This window comes from Gymnoscopelus braueri (assembly GCF_963280865.1).
Source record: "Gymnoscopelus braueri genome assembly, chromosome: 9".
Taxonomy (NCBI): Eukaryota; Metazoa; Chordata; class Actinopteri; order Myctophiformes; family Myctophidae; genus Gymnoscopelus; species Gymnoscopelus braueri.
In genome coordinates, this window is record NC_137610.1 from 39,052,131 (window position 1) to 39,065,680 (window position 13,550).

At 42.0% G+C, this 13,550-nt stretch overlaps 1 protein-coding gene across 2 annotated transcripts in view; it reads right to left on the bottom strand.

Annotated features, from left to right (window-relative positions):
• The window catches only part of znf423 (zinc finger protein 423), a 203,660-nt gene that overhangs the window by 164,707 nt on the left and 25,403 nt on the right, over positions 1-13,550 (bottom strand). For both annotated transcript variants that reach the window (XM_080437953.1, XM_080437954.1), the window contains exon 2: positions 3,305-3,367. In XM_080437953.1, the coding sequence (XP_080294079.1) occupies positions 3,305-3,367 (63 nt within the window). The remainder of the gene's footprint in view (positions 1-3,304; positions 3,368-13,550) is intronic.

The window sequence follows — 13,550 nt, forward strand, 5'->3', positions numbered from 1 at the left end:
CGATGTGTGTGTGTGTGTGTGTGTGTGTGTGTGTGTGTGTGTGTGTGTGTGTGTGTGTGTGTGTGTGTTAGTGCTGCACGATTAATCGAAAAAAGATTGTGATCTCGATTCAGACACCTATGCGATCTCGATTTTAAATTATGACGATTTCTTTTTCAATTAATAAAAAAAAAAAAAAATCTTTTTTTTTTGCTTAACACATTGGGTGCCAGCATTTTTTCATAACAGATTCGGAGATATAGGCGTTTTAAAGAAGGAAATAGACGGGAAGTGGATGGGAGCCATGTTTTTGTTTCCGGTGCTCTATCTGGCCGATCCTTCTCAGGATCACAATGGGTACTCCCAGAGCTGCTCTAGCCCCGCCCGTGTGGAGAAAAACGAAAAAAACAAAAACACATATTTCACGGTCTGGACCATGTTCGGCACCGGACCGCTACTCTGCGCAAACACGGTTCAGACCGTGTTTGGCACCCGATGTGTTAATATGTTTATATTTACAAGAGAATTGTGTGAGAATCGTGTGAGAATCGTGATCTCAATTCTTATGGAGGAAAATCGTGATTCACATTTGAGCAAGAATCGTGCAGCACTAGTGTGTGTGTGTGTGTGTGTGTGTGTGTGTGTGTGTGTGTGTGTGTGAGACACCTCTGTTATATTATATCATTAATTCATTTCATTGATAAGATAGGCCTACAAATCAGCACTATATATCATAACTCTTTATAACTTCTCCGCGCTGTGTGTGTGTGTGTGTGTGTGTGTGTGTGTGTGTGTGTGCGTGCGTGCGTGTGTCGTTCTGCTATGCGCGCCTCCACTTTATGTCTTCATCAACACGAGGCATATCAAAATGCTCGCCCCAAATCACAGTCGCCCCGGGGCAAATCCGGCGGTATTCACCTGGTATTCCTAAAAGTAACCTCAGTAAACTATTCCTAAACCTACCCTTATTCTTAAACGTAACCTCAGTAAAACGGTGCCAAAACCTAACCTTATTCTTTCACTTAACCTCAGTGCAACTATGGCTAACCCTAAATGTATTTCTAACCTTATTCTCTGTAAAACAAATACAAGAATACAAGAAACCCTGGTCCGCGAAAACAATGGGGGCAAGCGTGTTTTGAGGCGAGTATTCCATTTACCAAGATCTTTTAACTACATGTACATTTCCTTTACAAATGAGGGGCTACTTACATATAATACTCCCCCCCCCCTTAATTACATTACATTTAGGGCCCAATTCAGAATATTTGAGTACATTTAGGAGTAAATGACAGGGGGGGCGACAGACGGAAAGAGAGAGAGAGAAACTCATCGTTGCCATGTCCTCTAATTATAAGCGACTTTGCCCTACTTTTACAAAATGCTCTCTTTCACACTGTGAGGTGGCTTGCGCAGGTGCTCTAATAGAAGATTGTTCTTTAGTGATGCATTTCGAACTCCAATTTCATTGGAGTTTCATGAGAGCTTTTTAAGAAAAATGGTGGAGGTTTATAAACTTTGTGGCCGATCTTAACAATGGACAAGGACATGTACTAACACTGGTATAGTGCTGTGAATATCGGGGCTTATTGACATTTCTCTATAGTTTCGCCAAATAATGAACATCACAATCATGTTGTACTGTATGGGCCCCTATCTCTTTGTGCTGTGACAAGCTTGCAGATGAGTAAGGGCACATCTTCATGCACATCAGTGAGCAAAGTCCAGTACCTCAGGCTTCATGTCAAGACCGTAAGCACGTCTGTTTTCAATAATGAGAATAGCCGGCCCTGACAGTCACAATTGAGCTTTTCCAACACTGTCTCACTCCCGAATATGCATATTGTGACTTCTTGTTTAGCAAAATCCACTTGAGCCAACTCACCGCCATTCCGAGTGTGTGTGTGTGTGTGTGTGTGTGTGTGTGTGTGTGTGTGTGTGTGTGTGTGTGTGTGTGTGTGTGTGTTTGATAGATACATAGATAAGAGATATGATATGGATATAGATAGATATATACTGTAACATTCTGTATGTGTATATCAGTATATCTATATATTTTTTGCATTGCTGGGAGGCGGGCCCCTGTATGTGTGTTGGGGGGATGCAGGGGTATATTTTATGGCCCTGCATCTCAAGTGGAGCGATGTTGCATGTACTGTAGCCTGTCTCAATTAGCCAGCTGTCATCTATAGTCTCTATAGGTGTGTTTAGTTTTTGTACTTGCATAGCATGGTTAACCCATATAGTCATCTGCGATGAAGAAAATTAATGTTCTTTAGCCTGATCTCAGAAATAGAACTGCCTCTTCTCCTGATGTACAACTGCATATGTAAAACATACACTTCGAAATCCAGAGAGTGTAAGAATACATTTGTTACACTCTAAGAAAATAATGTAACTCTTAGAGTTAAATTCACACTGTATAACGATTTACAGTGTAGTGAATTAGGGCAGTACAGTTGTTGAGTGGTATGGTAGTGTTGCATTGGTTAGGTGTAATTTTCCTAAAAGGCTAGTGATGAGGTTTTATTTATTTTTCTAGTAGCCATGGCAGTAGCCAAGTAAGCTAGTACGGTTTAAACACTTGGAGGCCAACCAGTCAACGGGGAGGAGAGAAGGAAAGAGGGAGAAAGGGACAATGAAACCACAAGGAAGAATGAAATCCAAGAATAGTTAAACCAACCACATCTCTCCCTTTAGTTCCTTTCCCTCTCTCTCTCTCTCTCTCTCTCTCTCTCTCTCTCTCTCTGCACAACACCAGACTACAGGGACTTGTGAAAGCACACAAATGTTTCCTCTTCTCTCCCTCCAGTGTTCTGTCTCTCCCTCTCTCATCCTTCATGTTTTCATCCCTCTCTCAGCATCTCTCTGGTAAGAACATCTCATTCTTCAGACTGCCAGTTAACCCTCTCTTTTTCCCCGTTTAGCTGCCCCTCATTCGCCTGCTCCCATCTTCCATTTTCTCCCTCCCTTACCGTCACCCATCCCTCTATCCTTATCTCTCCCCATCTTCCAGTTTATCCCTCCCTTAACGTCACCCATCCCTCTATCCTCATCTCTCCCCATCTTCCCATCGCTCCTTCCCTCTACCTTCATCTCTCTCCCCCTTCCAACATTGCCCAATATCTCTCTGAGCAGGCCATTACAGACCATGTGGAATTGATATTAGAAATTTGTGTGTGTGTGTGTGTGTGTGTGTGTGTGTGTGTGTGTGTGTGTGTGTGTGTGTGTGTGTGTGTGTGTGTGTGTGTGTGTGTGTGTGTGTGTACATACAGTATAAACTGGTTGGAAGGCTCCTATAACAGTGAATGTGTGTATACCCTACCTGTCTGGACAGTCGATTCATCCCACGTCCCCCCGCACTCTGACGACTCCCCCTCTTCCACCGCTGGAGAGAAAAAGAGAGACAGCGTGTCAGCAAGTCAGGACTGGACCATTTTATACACAGCAAAAAAATAACAGGCGGAGGGATTCCAACATATGGCCCATCTTACAGTGCATTTAAGATCAAAACCATTTGAGTCCTGTTCAAAACCAACAAACCAAAACCAAACCAGGGCCATGTCAAGACCGAAATTGCACCAAATTTGAGTTTTTTTTAAATTATTATTGCACTATGTATGTACTTTAGTCATCCTTCTGCTGCATAAATGTAGACCAATAATCATAATAATATATATATATTTTTTTTTTTGTTATTATAAATTAGCAACTGGGATATACAGACACAGAGAATGATTCTGTATATCCCAGTTGCAAATGTATTCATCCATTTACTACTGGATATCATATTTTCTATATATAACATATACTGTAGTTATATATTCTACCTCAGTAACCTATAGGGTAAATGTAATTCCAAACTCTAAATTGTATAGTATGTGATAGTCTACGGTTATAATCTACTACACTAATGTCTGTGTATATGTATATTGATGTTTTTATTTTGCACACCTAAAATGTTCTACACTTTTTAAACGTTTTACATTTCAAACTTTATAAGCAGAGATTTGTGTGATTTATAGCTAGATTACTACTTAATATCCTTGATTTATGATTATGTATTTGTATTCTATCTTGTTTTTTTAAGTTCTTATTGTCACACTTTGGTGTATTTTTTCACCATGTAAGTTGCATTGAAGGAAGCATAAATCTTGTTATTTCTAAAGAATACTGTCCTCATGTATGCATGCGCGCGCGCACACACACACACGAGATCAGAGCTGGAATGTGACAGGGACTTCCTGGGTACAAGCGGAAGGAGGAAGTACTGCTGCCACACAAACAGGAAATGGCTGGAGCCACCACACAATGGGGACTTCCTGTACACCCCCCTTTCTCTCCCCAAATTCTCTCACCTCTCCCTCTTTCACTGCTCAAAGCCCTCTGCTTTTCTCTCATCTTGACCTCTCACCAGGACCCCCCCCACCACATAGTCCATCAACCTACTCCAGGTCATCATCAGACCTTCTTATCACCACACACACACACACACACACACACACACACACACACACACACACACACACACACACACACACACACACACACACACACACACACACACACACACACACACACACACACACACACACACACACACACACACACACACACACACACCTCGCTCTCCCCCGTAGAGGGTTGCTATTCCAAACCAAGCCAAAAAGGATGGACGCACAAAGACAAAACAAGTAATAAATCACCAAACTGTTCCTGGCTGTAGGAAGACAAACTAATTGTTACGGTGTGCCTAGTTTGATCTTAACCTTGATTTGTGGAGCGTAGACTTCTATCTTTTAAATAATAATAATGTGATAATAAACATTTGATTCTATTTTATTTTAGTCTGTAATTTTACCCGTTTCTTGTTCTTGTTTCTTTTATTTATTTTTCTTCTATTAAAGAAACTTGAACAAAAAACTAGACATTTTCAAAACTGCTTCAATTATACTTAAGGGTGTCTCCTGCCAAAAATAACTGATCTACAGATCTACAAGTTATTCACTTGTAGATCAGTACTTTTTGGCAAGCAACACTCTACTGTAATGCTGAATTTATACTCCATCGCAAGATGATGTGGATTGCCAAAAAGAACTGAGTTTCAGTAAGCCACACCTTCGTATTATGGAGTATGAATCAGGCTTGATGGTGACTTTTGAAATTGACCTCTCACAATTGCCATATAATCCAGTCTAATTACTCCATTATTAGATTAACGAGTGATATGACATTGAGGACTTTGTGAACGCAAGCTAACCTTTATCCAGCCCTGAAAAAGTAGTCAAATAAAAATCATTTTCAGCTGTCCAACGCTAGCAGGGAGCTGGACTTCCCTTCAACCGTCCATATAGTTTTAGTGTCGATATAGCACACAAACCCTGTCTGCACGCCAATCCGCGCGTTTGAGTGCACGCGCGCGCGCGCGCGCACACGCACACGCACACACGCACACACGCACACACGCACACACACACACACACACACACACACACACACACAGAGTCATGGGATTCCAGTAAAGTGTTGGCAATCGCCCTGCTCTCTGACATAGCCTACCAAAACATTGATTCATTCCTTTATTTTCACTCTGGACCCAAACCAACAATACATCATACAGTAACAGGTTGACCGGCGAGGAAACGGCCCTGTTAGTTACCACACTTTTTCCACATGTTTCTAACATCTCTGCTACAGTGTGCAGCACTATGTGACAGCACATAGAGCACAGCGGATGGAATATAATAGATATATATAATAGATATTGAGTACACGTATAAACCTGTACTCAAACATACACCACGAAGAAGCCACAATCACACACTGCCCCAACTCCATCCATGTCTGAGAAATGTTATAAAACAAATGCCTTTTATTGCACAATTTATCCACTTAAGCCCTATGTATGTTGTCTTACGATGAATAGCGAAAATAGCAGATCTACAAGCTCACGACGTGTCACATCACAAGCCATCGCAAGCTTGTAGATCTGAAATGTTCTCTATTTTTTTTTATCCGTAATTTGATTTCCACCTATAATGACATGCCCAAAATATCCAGTTTGAAAGTGGTTAAATGAAACACGGCAACAGGGAATCAGTGTGAGATTGTGAACAGTAGGTGGTGACATCATCAGAATGCTGCTCACATCCAGTACAAACAGCTCAGTAGCAGAGAAGAGGTCGCTACACTCAGCTGCTGTCTATTCCCTGTACAATGCAAAATCCTCAGCGTTCATTTAACTCTGAAAGCGTACAAATGGAACCAAATGTACACTCTCAAGTTACAAATGAATAAATGAATAGAGGATTGTACTGTTAAATGCATTCAGCAAGACCACAACCATCACTGAGAATGTGTATCAGTATCTAATGTGAATGTGACCAATGATACAGTACTGATTTCAGCACTGTTCCAATTCCAAACACGCAAGTTTACATGACCCGTTTACATGTTACACTGACTAATAATCGTTAATCCCTTATTATTACATTTGTTTATGGGTTATTTGAGTGATGAGGTTTACAGTATACTACTGGTGAGAGTGCAGGTAAGCATACGCAATGTGTCCCCCTTGAGTGAGTGTGGACATTTAGCGGCAAAGTTGTCCACCCCTGAATTATACCACAAAAATGACAGTAAAATTAAGTTATGAAAAATGACATCTTGAAAGTGCTTAATTGAATTAAATTTCAGAGAATAAGGTTCTCCCTTGGCGGATCCTTGAAATCCTTTCACAAAACATGGCAACCATTATTGGACCATATTGGCACCCTTATTGAGTAGAGCCCCCCCCCCTCTTCCTTGTCCTGGGTTGAATGTGAGAGTGTGTGAGCTGTGTTTTATCTGATCTATAATATATAGTATATTTGTTATGTCTTTATTTACTTTTTACTGTTGTCAATTATGTTGTTTATGTCAGAAAATTGCAGACCTCTTTGTCATATTGGTTTTGTCTACATGCTGTCTTTTCTATCTGCTCAAAAATGTAATAAAGAGATTTGTAAGAAGAAAAGAAAAAAATAAAGTGCTGAATATGTTCACGCAGAGGTCTGATTTTTTTTTCATAAGATGGAAATAGCACATATTAGAATTGTTTACATGATAAACCAATTATTAAATTACTTGAATGTTATGTTATTTGTTATACTTCATTGCCTTTCTTGTAAACATGCACACAATGTGAATTACCTGACCCCTTGAATTTCCTTTTGGATCAATAAAGTATCTACTAGTATCCATCCATCCAGCTCACTATCTATAATCGGTTGTTTAAGATCATTCTTTCAGCATTTCTGCTTTACTTTGGATAGAGAAAGTGAACAGAGAGAAACAGGAAGAGCAGGAGAGAGAGGGGGGGGGGGTGACATGCAGCAAAGAGCATCGGGTTGGACTCGAATGCGGGCCAGCTGCAGGATTGACTAGGCCATTATTTATGTGGTATGTGCATTGCTCTTACCAGGTGAGCCACCTGGGTGCCCCATATATATCCACTGCTAATTATATTAATTTTCAATTAGTCAATTAACTAGTCCAGCCTAATTTACCATATCTGTATATAGTTTATAAACAATGTTTATCTGAACACTGATCTGTTCTCCTCTACTGTGTATTAGGCAGCAGATTGGCCTATTGGTAAAAAAAAAAAGACTTTAATTTGAACCCTGCAAAAGCCACATGTCCTGTCCAAGTGTCAGTTGAGCAATGCACAAAAGCCCTACATGCTCACCCTCCCATACATTTTTAGGTCGGATAAAACTGGATAAAGCTGTTGTCTATGTCAGGCTATACATTGTCTTGACCAATACTGATGCATTAAATAATATACATTAAATTGCTGTGGGTGGTGGTGGTGATGAGGTACCGTATTGATTCACAAGCTCTTCCCAGCTGGCTTGCTTTACCGCAAAAAAACAAACAAGTAAAGTGCTGCTCCTCCCACTGCTAACCTGCAGGCAACCATACACACACACAGATAGAAAAAGAATTCTCTCCCTCTCTCTCTCTCTCTCTCACACATACACACACACTCCAGGGCTTTGCAGGCCCATCCTCCCACACAAACACAGCCAGCCCTAGGACGGAACCAGTGCCAAACAAACAAATCAACAACAAACCCCAAAAATATATTTAATATGAATCACATTGTTTACATATCCCCTTACATTAGCTGTACGGCAGGCTACAGGAAGTGTGGGCTCGGTGACACTGGTGCAGAATATATACAGTAAAATCCTTAAAGACAGGGTGCCGTGATTTTCAGTGATTCCCCCCCCCCCCCCCCAAAAAACATAATCATCAGGTATTATGGTTATACTAGGAGGAAGATTTTTTTCAAAAAAGTGTACAGAAATTGTTAAAATTATGTTTTTATGTGGACACGCCTCCAGTTCATTAAGTATACCTGGTTCTCACCTTAGCACCTCCTCCACCACCTTAGCACCACCCACCTGTCCTAGTCCCTCCTCCTCCTCATGCCCACACCTGTTGTGTTATGATAATGAGGGGGAGGGTATGTTTTTACTATGTCACTAAAGCGCTGTTTCTCTATTGGCAATAGAGCACAATGAAGAGAGACAGGAAACAGGAAGAGAGAGTAGGGAGATGACATGCAGAAAAGGTCTGCTGGGCTCAGGAATCGATTCTGGGACTCGCTGTCAGGCATCAGAGCATATGTGGTAAGCATACGTGGTGTGCCTTAACCACTCGGATATCGGTACCCTGGATTTTCCTCTTTACTGAGTACTGACACTTGTGAAGTCATGATACAAGTTAGCCTGGTAAACCCTCCCTCCGGAAATCTCATTTCTATTTGATTCCAGGAGTGAGTCTGGCCTGATAGCCCATTGTGGGGGTTTCTAGTGGAATTACCAACTAACCGAGCCTATCAGCGTCGTCGCACATCGTTCTGTGATTGACAGCGGCAGTTGGCCAATCAGGTGGCGAGTTCGAGTGAGCCCAAAACACGAACGGCAGCCATCTTTTTCTTGTCCGCTATATTCTCCGCTATTTTTTTACTTCAAAAAGCTCTCTAACTTCTATTTTGAGGCACGGAATTTACTTATAAGAAATCGTTTGGATAGAATTTAGTTGTTTAACTTCATATATGTGGTCAATTAATCATGACAAAGCCTATTTAAAAATAAAAATTTAGAGAACCGGTAGGGGCGGGCAGTGACACCCATGTATCCGAATAAGGCAACCCATTTTGGGCATGGTCGTCTCAAAAGTCCCGTTGCGTCACATTAGACTGGTGAACTGCTGATTGGCTGAAGGGGGAAAATTATCATTGGCTGAAGGGGTTGTCAGTCAACGTTATTACTCCCGCCCAACTCCAGCCCACAGCCAATATTGCAGAATGGGCTATCAGGCCAGACTCACTCCTGGAATCAAATAGAAATGAGATTTCCGGAGGGAGGGTTTACCAGGCTAGATACAAGTACCAATACAAAGGGAAGACAGGATGTTCTTGTTCACATACATTCAGCATTGAATTCCTGCGTGCCGTCACGTGCAATAAGGCTGCAGTCAATCCAGCAATGCATTAAATTGAAAATTTTAAAATGGTGTTGAGACCACATAGTTTACAAGAACTGGTGAGCAAAGTCACCGATAAGACCAAATGAGTAAAAATGAGTAAATGGACCCCATAATGTATTATGAAAAGTAGGGTACAACCGATGGTTACTAATCAAGGCTATTATACCATCCTGCATTGCACAATTTTACCTTTATTTAACCAGGCAGGCAAGATTAACACATCGACCGCCAGAGGTTAATCTCATAATGTACTCACCAGTGCCAAGGTGTTTTTGTTGTTTTTTTGTTTTTTTCATGTCGCCATAGATCTTGTTAAAATCCTTAAGATTGAGCCGTACACGGTCTGTTTACATCCGCGACATCTCAACGTATCTCCCAGTGAAAATCACGTGTCAAACGGGGCATCCATGTTGTAGTTAGAGCGGATTACGTTAAACAGTGAAATGCGAGGAGAAAAAACTACAGGAAGAGAATTGAGTTTCAGTTTCGTCTGTAGAATGGGAGCGGACGTGATCGTCAAAACCGGATCCCAAATAATTCCGTTTCCGGTCATCAAACCGGAAGTGGATCAAAAAAATTCCGAAAGTGAACCCGGAAATTTTTAGCGCGAAAAGACAGTGGACCGTAGGGCTACGGTCTCGGCGCTTAACAGTTGGATTTAACGGACCGTAGGACTACGTTCTTGGCGGTTAATGTGTGTAATGTGACAAATTCTTATTTACAACTGCAGCCTGGCAAAAGGCAAGGCACCTTGAGGTAGTGAGGAAGGGAATGTCTAATGTAATGCATTATTTATGAACATATATCTATAAATGCACACAATGTCTCTCTCTGTGCGTGTGTGCGTGTGCGTGTGCGTGTGTGTGTGTGTGTGTGTGTGTGTGTGTGCATCTCAAGAACCATCTGATGTGCTATTTTCACAATTTCTTAAGTTTTTTATATTCATGGATAAAAAAAAAAAAGTCTGACATTAATTTAGAAAAATTTAGAATTTTGTTATATATTAAGGAGCACGGTGGCCCAGTCGGTAGCGCTGTCGCCTCACAGCTAGAAGGTCCTGGGTTCGATTCCCGCAGGGGACGCTGTGGGTGTGTTCTCTCCTCCGCGTCATCAGTGCCCATACCCTAGGTGGAGTTTGCATGTTCTCCCCGTGTTCCCTAGGGTAGGTACCCTTACAAAAACATGCAGCAATCCTGGTCACTATACTGCCTCCCCCTGGCCAGCCGGGGCGCCTGATGGAGGGGAAAGGAACTGGTTGGAATAACGTGTTATTCCAACCTCTTTTAAGATTTTTGAAAATCTTTTTAAAATAATAATGCAAAAAAAAGGGGGGGAATGCTTATTTATTTGCGACCCATAGCAATGGGCCCTTGACCCTAAAATAGGTCCCGGCTCACTGTTTGGGAACCACTGGACTAGACAGTTGTAGACTGTGTGTAGTGAGATTGCAGAAAGAACCCATAGCAGGAGGTAGAAACGGTAGTGGGATCAAATAGCAATACACACCATTAGTTTCCTACATATCAGCAGAGAGCAGGAAAACCAGCAGACAATGTATAAATAACACCAGCTATGAATAAATAAACACCAGTAAAAATATCCTGCCACTCTCCACTATTAAATTCCAGTCCACTCAATCACAGTTTACACTCTGCACCCTTTTTAATTAAACACATTTCTGTACTTTTTCTTAATTCATGTTGTTGCAAAAGCACACCACAATAACACAAACTCAGCCGAGGATATATTTCAAATATTTTTGTGATTAGAGAGACGTTTTGTCTCTCTAGACCAGTGGTCTAGGCTTCGCTGGCCTGGGACTGGGCTAGTCCTATTGGTCTTGGACTGTGATAGTCCTACTGGGCTAGGAGGGCTTGGCTAGTCCTACTGGGATGGGGCTAGTCCTACTGGGCTGGGACTGGGCTAGTTCTACTGGGCTGGGACTGGACCTGGTTCAGAAGGCCAGATGTGGACCAAAGTGTGGGCCACCAATAGATCTCTGAACATACGCACACACACACACACACACACACACACACACACACACACACACACACACCCCCCCCCCCCCAGTAGACACTGCAGAGCTGTGTGTGCGTGCGTGTAAACTACTCAAAGTGTATGCCTGTGTGAAAGGAGACCGGTGAGAATAGAGACCTCACACCAAGAATAACCTGTCTGCCAAATACAGCAGACAGACAGAGAGGTGCAAAGGGAGAGGGAGAGAGAGCGAGTAGAGGGAGAAGTAGTAAAATAAAGAATTGAGACGCAGGAAAAGCAAGAAGAGAAGAGAAGAGAAGAGAAGAGAAGAGAAGAGAGCTACCGATGAAAACAGTTCTCCTTAGACATTGCATTGTTGGTGTACATGATGGTCATTATTGCACACATGCTGTGTTCTCAGAAAAGAGTTGGTCATTGCCATTGGACGTGAGCCATTTGAATAACAGATCTATTTTATTTCCATGAGAAACGGCATAAAAAGAAGCCGGTACGATTAGGTCATGCACTCCCCATATTCTCTGGTCATTAGAAGGAACAGAAGCAGTGGTCGCTCCACTTCTAATAAAAGCCTATTTTTTCCTGATGAGACTGTAGGGAATACAGTGTGTTTCATTAGCCAAGCACACATAGCTTTATTTAGATTCACATATCCTCCCTCTGTTGCCTCAGGAGACACACACACACCGCTACTGTGAACCCTGCGCACACCAGGGGGTCTGTGGGAGGGTGTGTGTGTGTGTGTGTGTGTGTGTGTTTGTGTGTGTCGTAGCCTTACATGTTAATGTACAGTACGTGAGTGAGTGAGTGAGTGAGTGAGTGAGTGAGTGAGTGAGTGAGTGTGTGTGTGTGTGTGTGTCTCACAGCATGAGGGCAGTAAAGGAGAAAGGGATAGATGGAATGAAGTGAACACATGAATCGGTACAGGTAAGAAAGACTTCCTTTGTGAATGTAAGTTTGTGATCATGCATGTGTGTCATTGGTGAGGTGGCGAGTTTTTTGTCATATTCTGGATTAAAGTTTAAAGATGCCATTGCCAAAACACACATACCTACACACAAGCACATTTGTGAACACCTTTTTATTCTCCACCTCCGATGATTTATATTTAGTTGTGTGCCGGTGTTGCGCACCAAAGTTAACTTAACTTAGACTAGTCAAGCCTCATTATAAAATGGACGATTACACCAGACGGCTTTCTGCTATCTATTTGTTCTAGTATTCATTCTGTTCACTTCCCCTCCTCGTCATCAACTGCTCACTCCAACCTTCATTTGAACCTCATATAGGATATCTGCACAGGAAATGTAGTTAAAGAGTTAACCACTTTAACCCTCTATTCTTAGTAAAACGGACCCGAGTTACAACTGTACTTTTTTCTGTATACACCAACTCTCTTCACCAAAAATAGCCGATCTATAAGCTCACAACGTGCGAGCTTGTAGGTCTGCTATTTTTGGCACATGTTCCCCCCAGAATAGGTGCTAGGGTTCAGGTGGTTAAATGAACACTGCAGATTTTACCGTTTGTTGTCTCCTCATTTAACCTTGTATTAAAAGAGTTAAGAAACAAAGCCCTCCCACTGGAATTCACATTCACACACACACACACACACACACACACACACACACACACACACACACACACACACACACACACACACACACACACACACACACACACACACACACACACACACACACACACACACACACACACACACACACACACACACACACACACACACACAATTTATTCCTAGATTACCCAAAGTCGTCTCTGTTAATTGCTGCTCCACTTGAGAAGGAGAAAAGAGAGACAGAGAAAAAGAGATGCTATTAGCGCTTCAGAGCCTTGCTAAGCAGTGTTAAGGTGTACCCACACACACAAAAACACACACACACACACACACACACACACACACACACACACACACACAGTGGTAGAGTAGCTGTTGGCGAGCCAATAATCAGTGAGACAGAGGTGGGCTGGAGATGAAACAACAACATGACAAACACAACGGCTCAATTTAG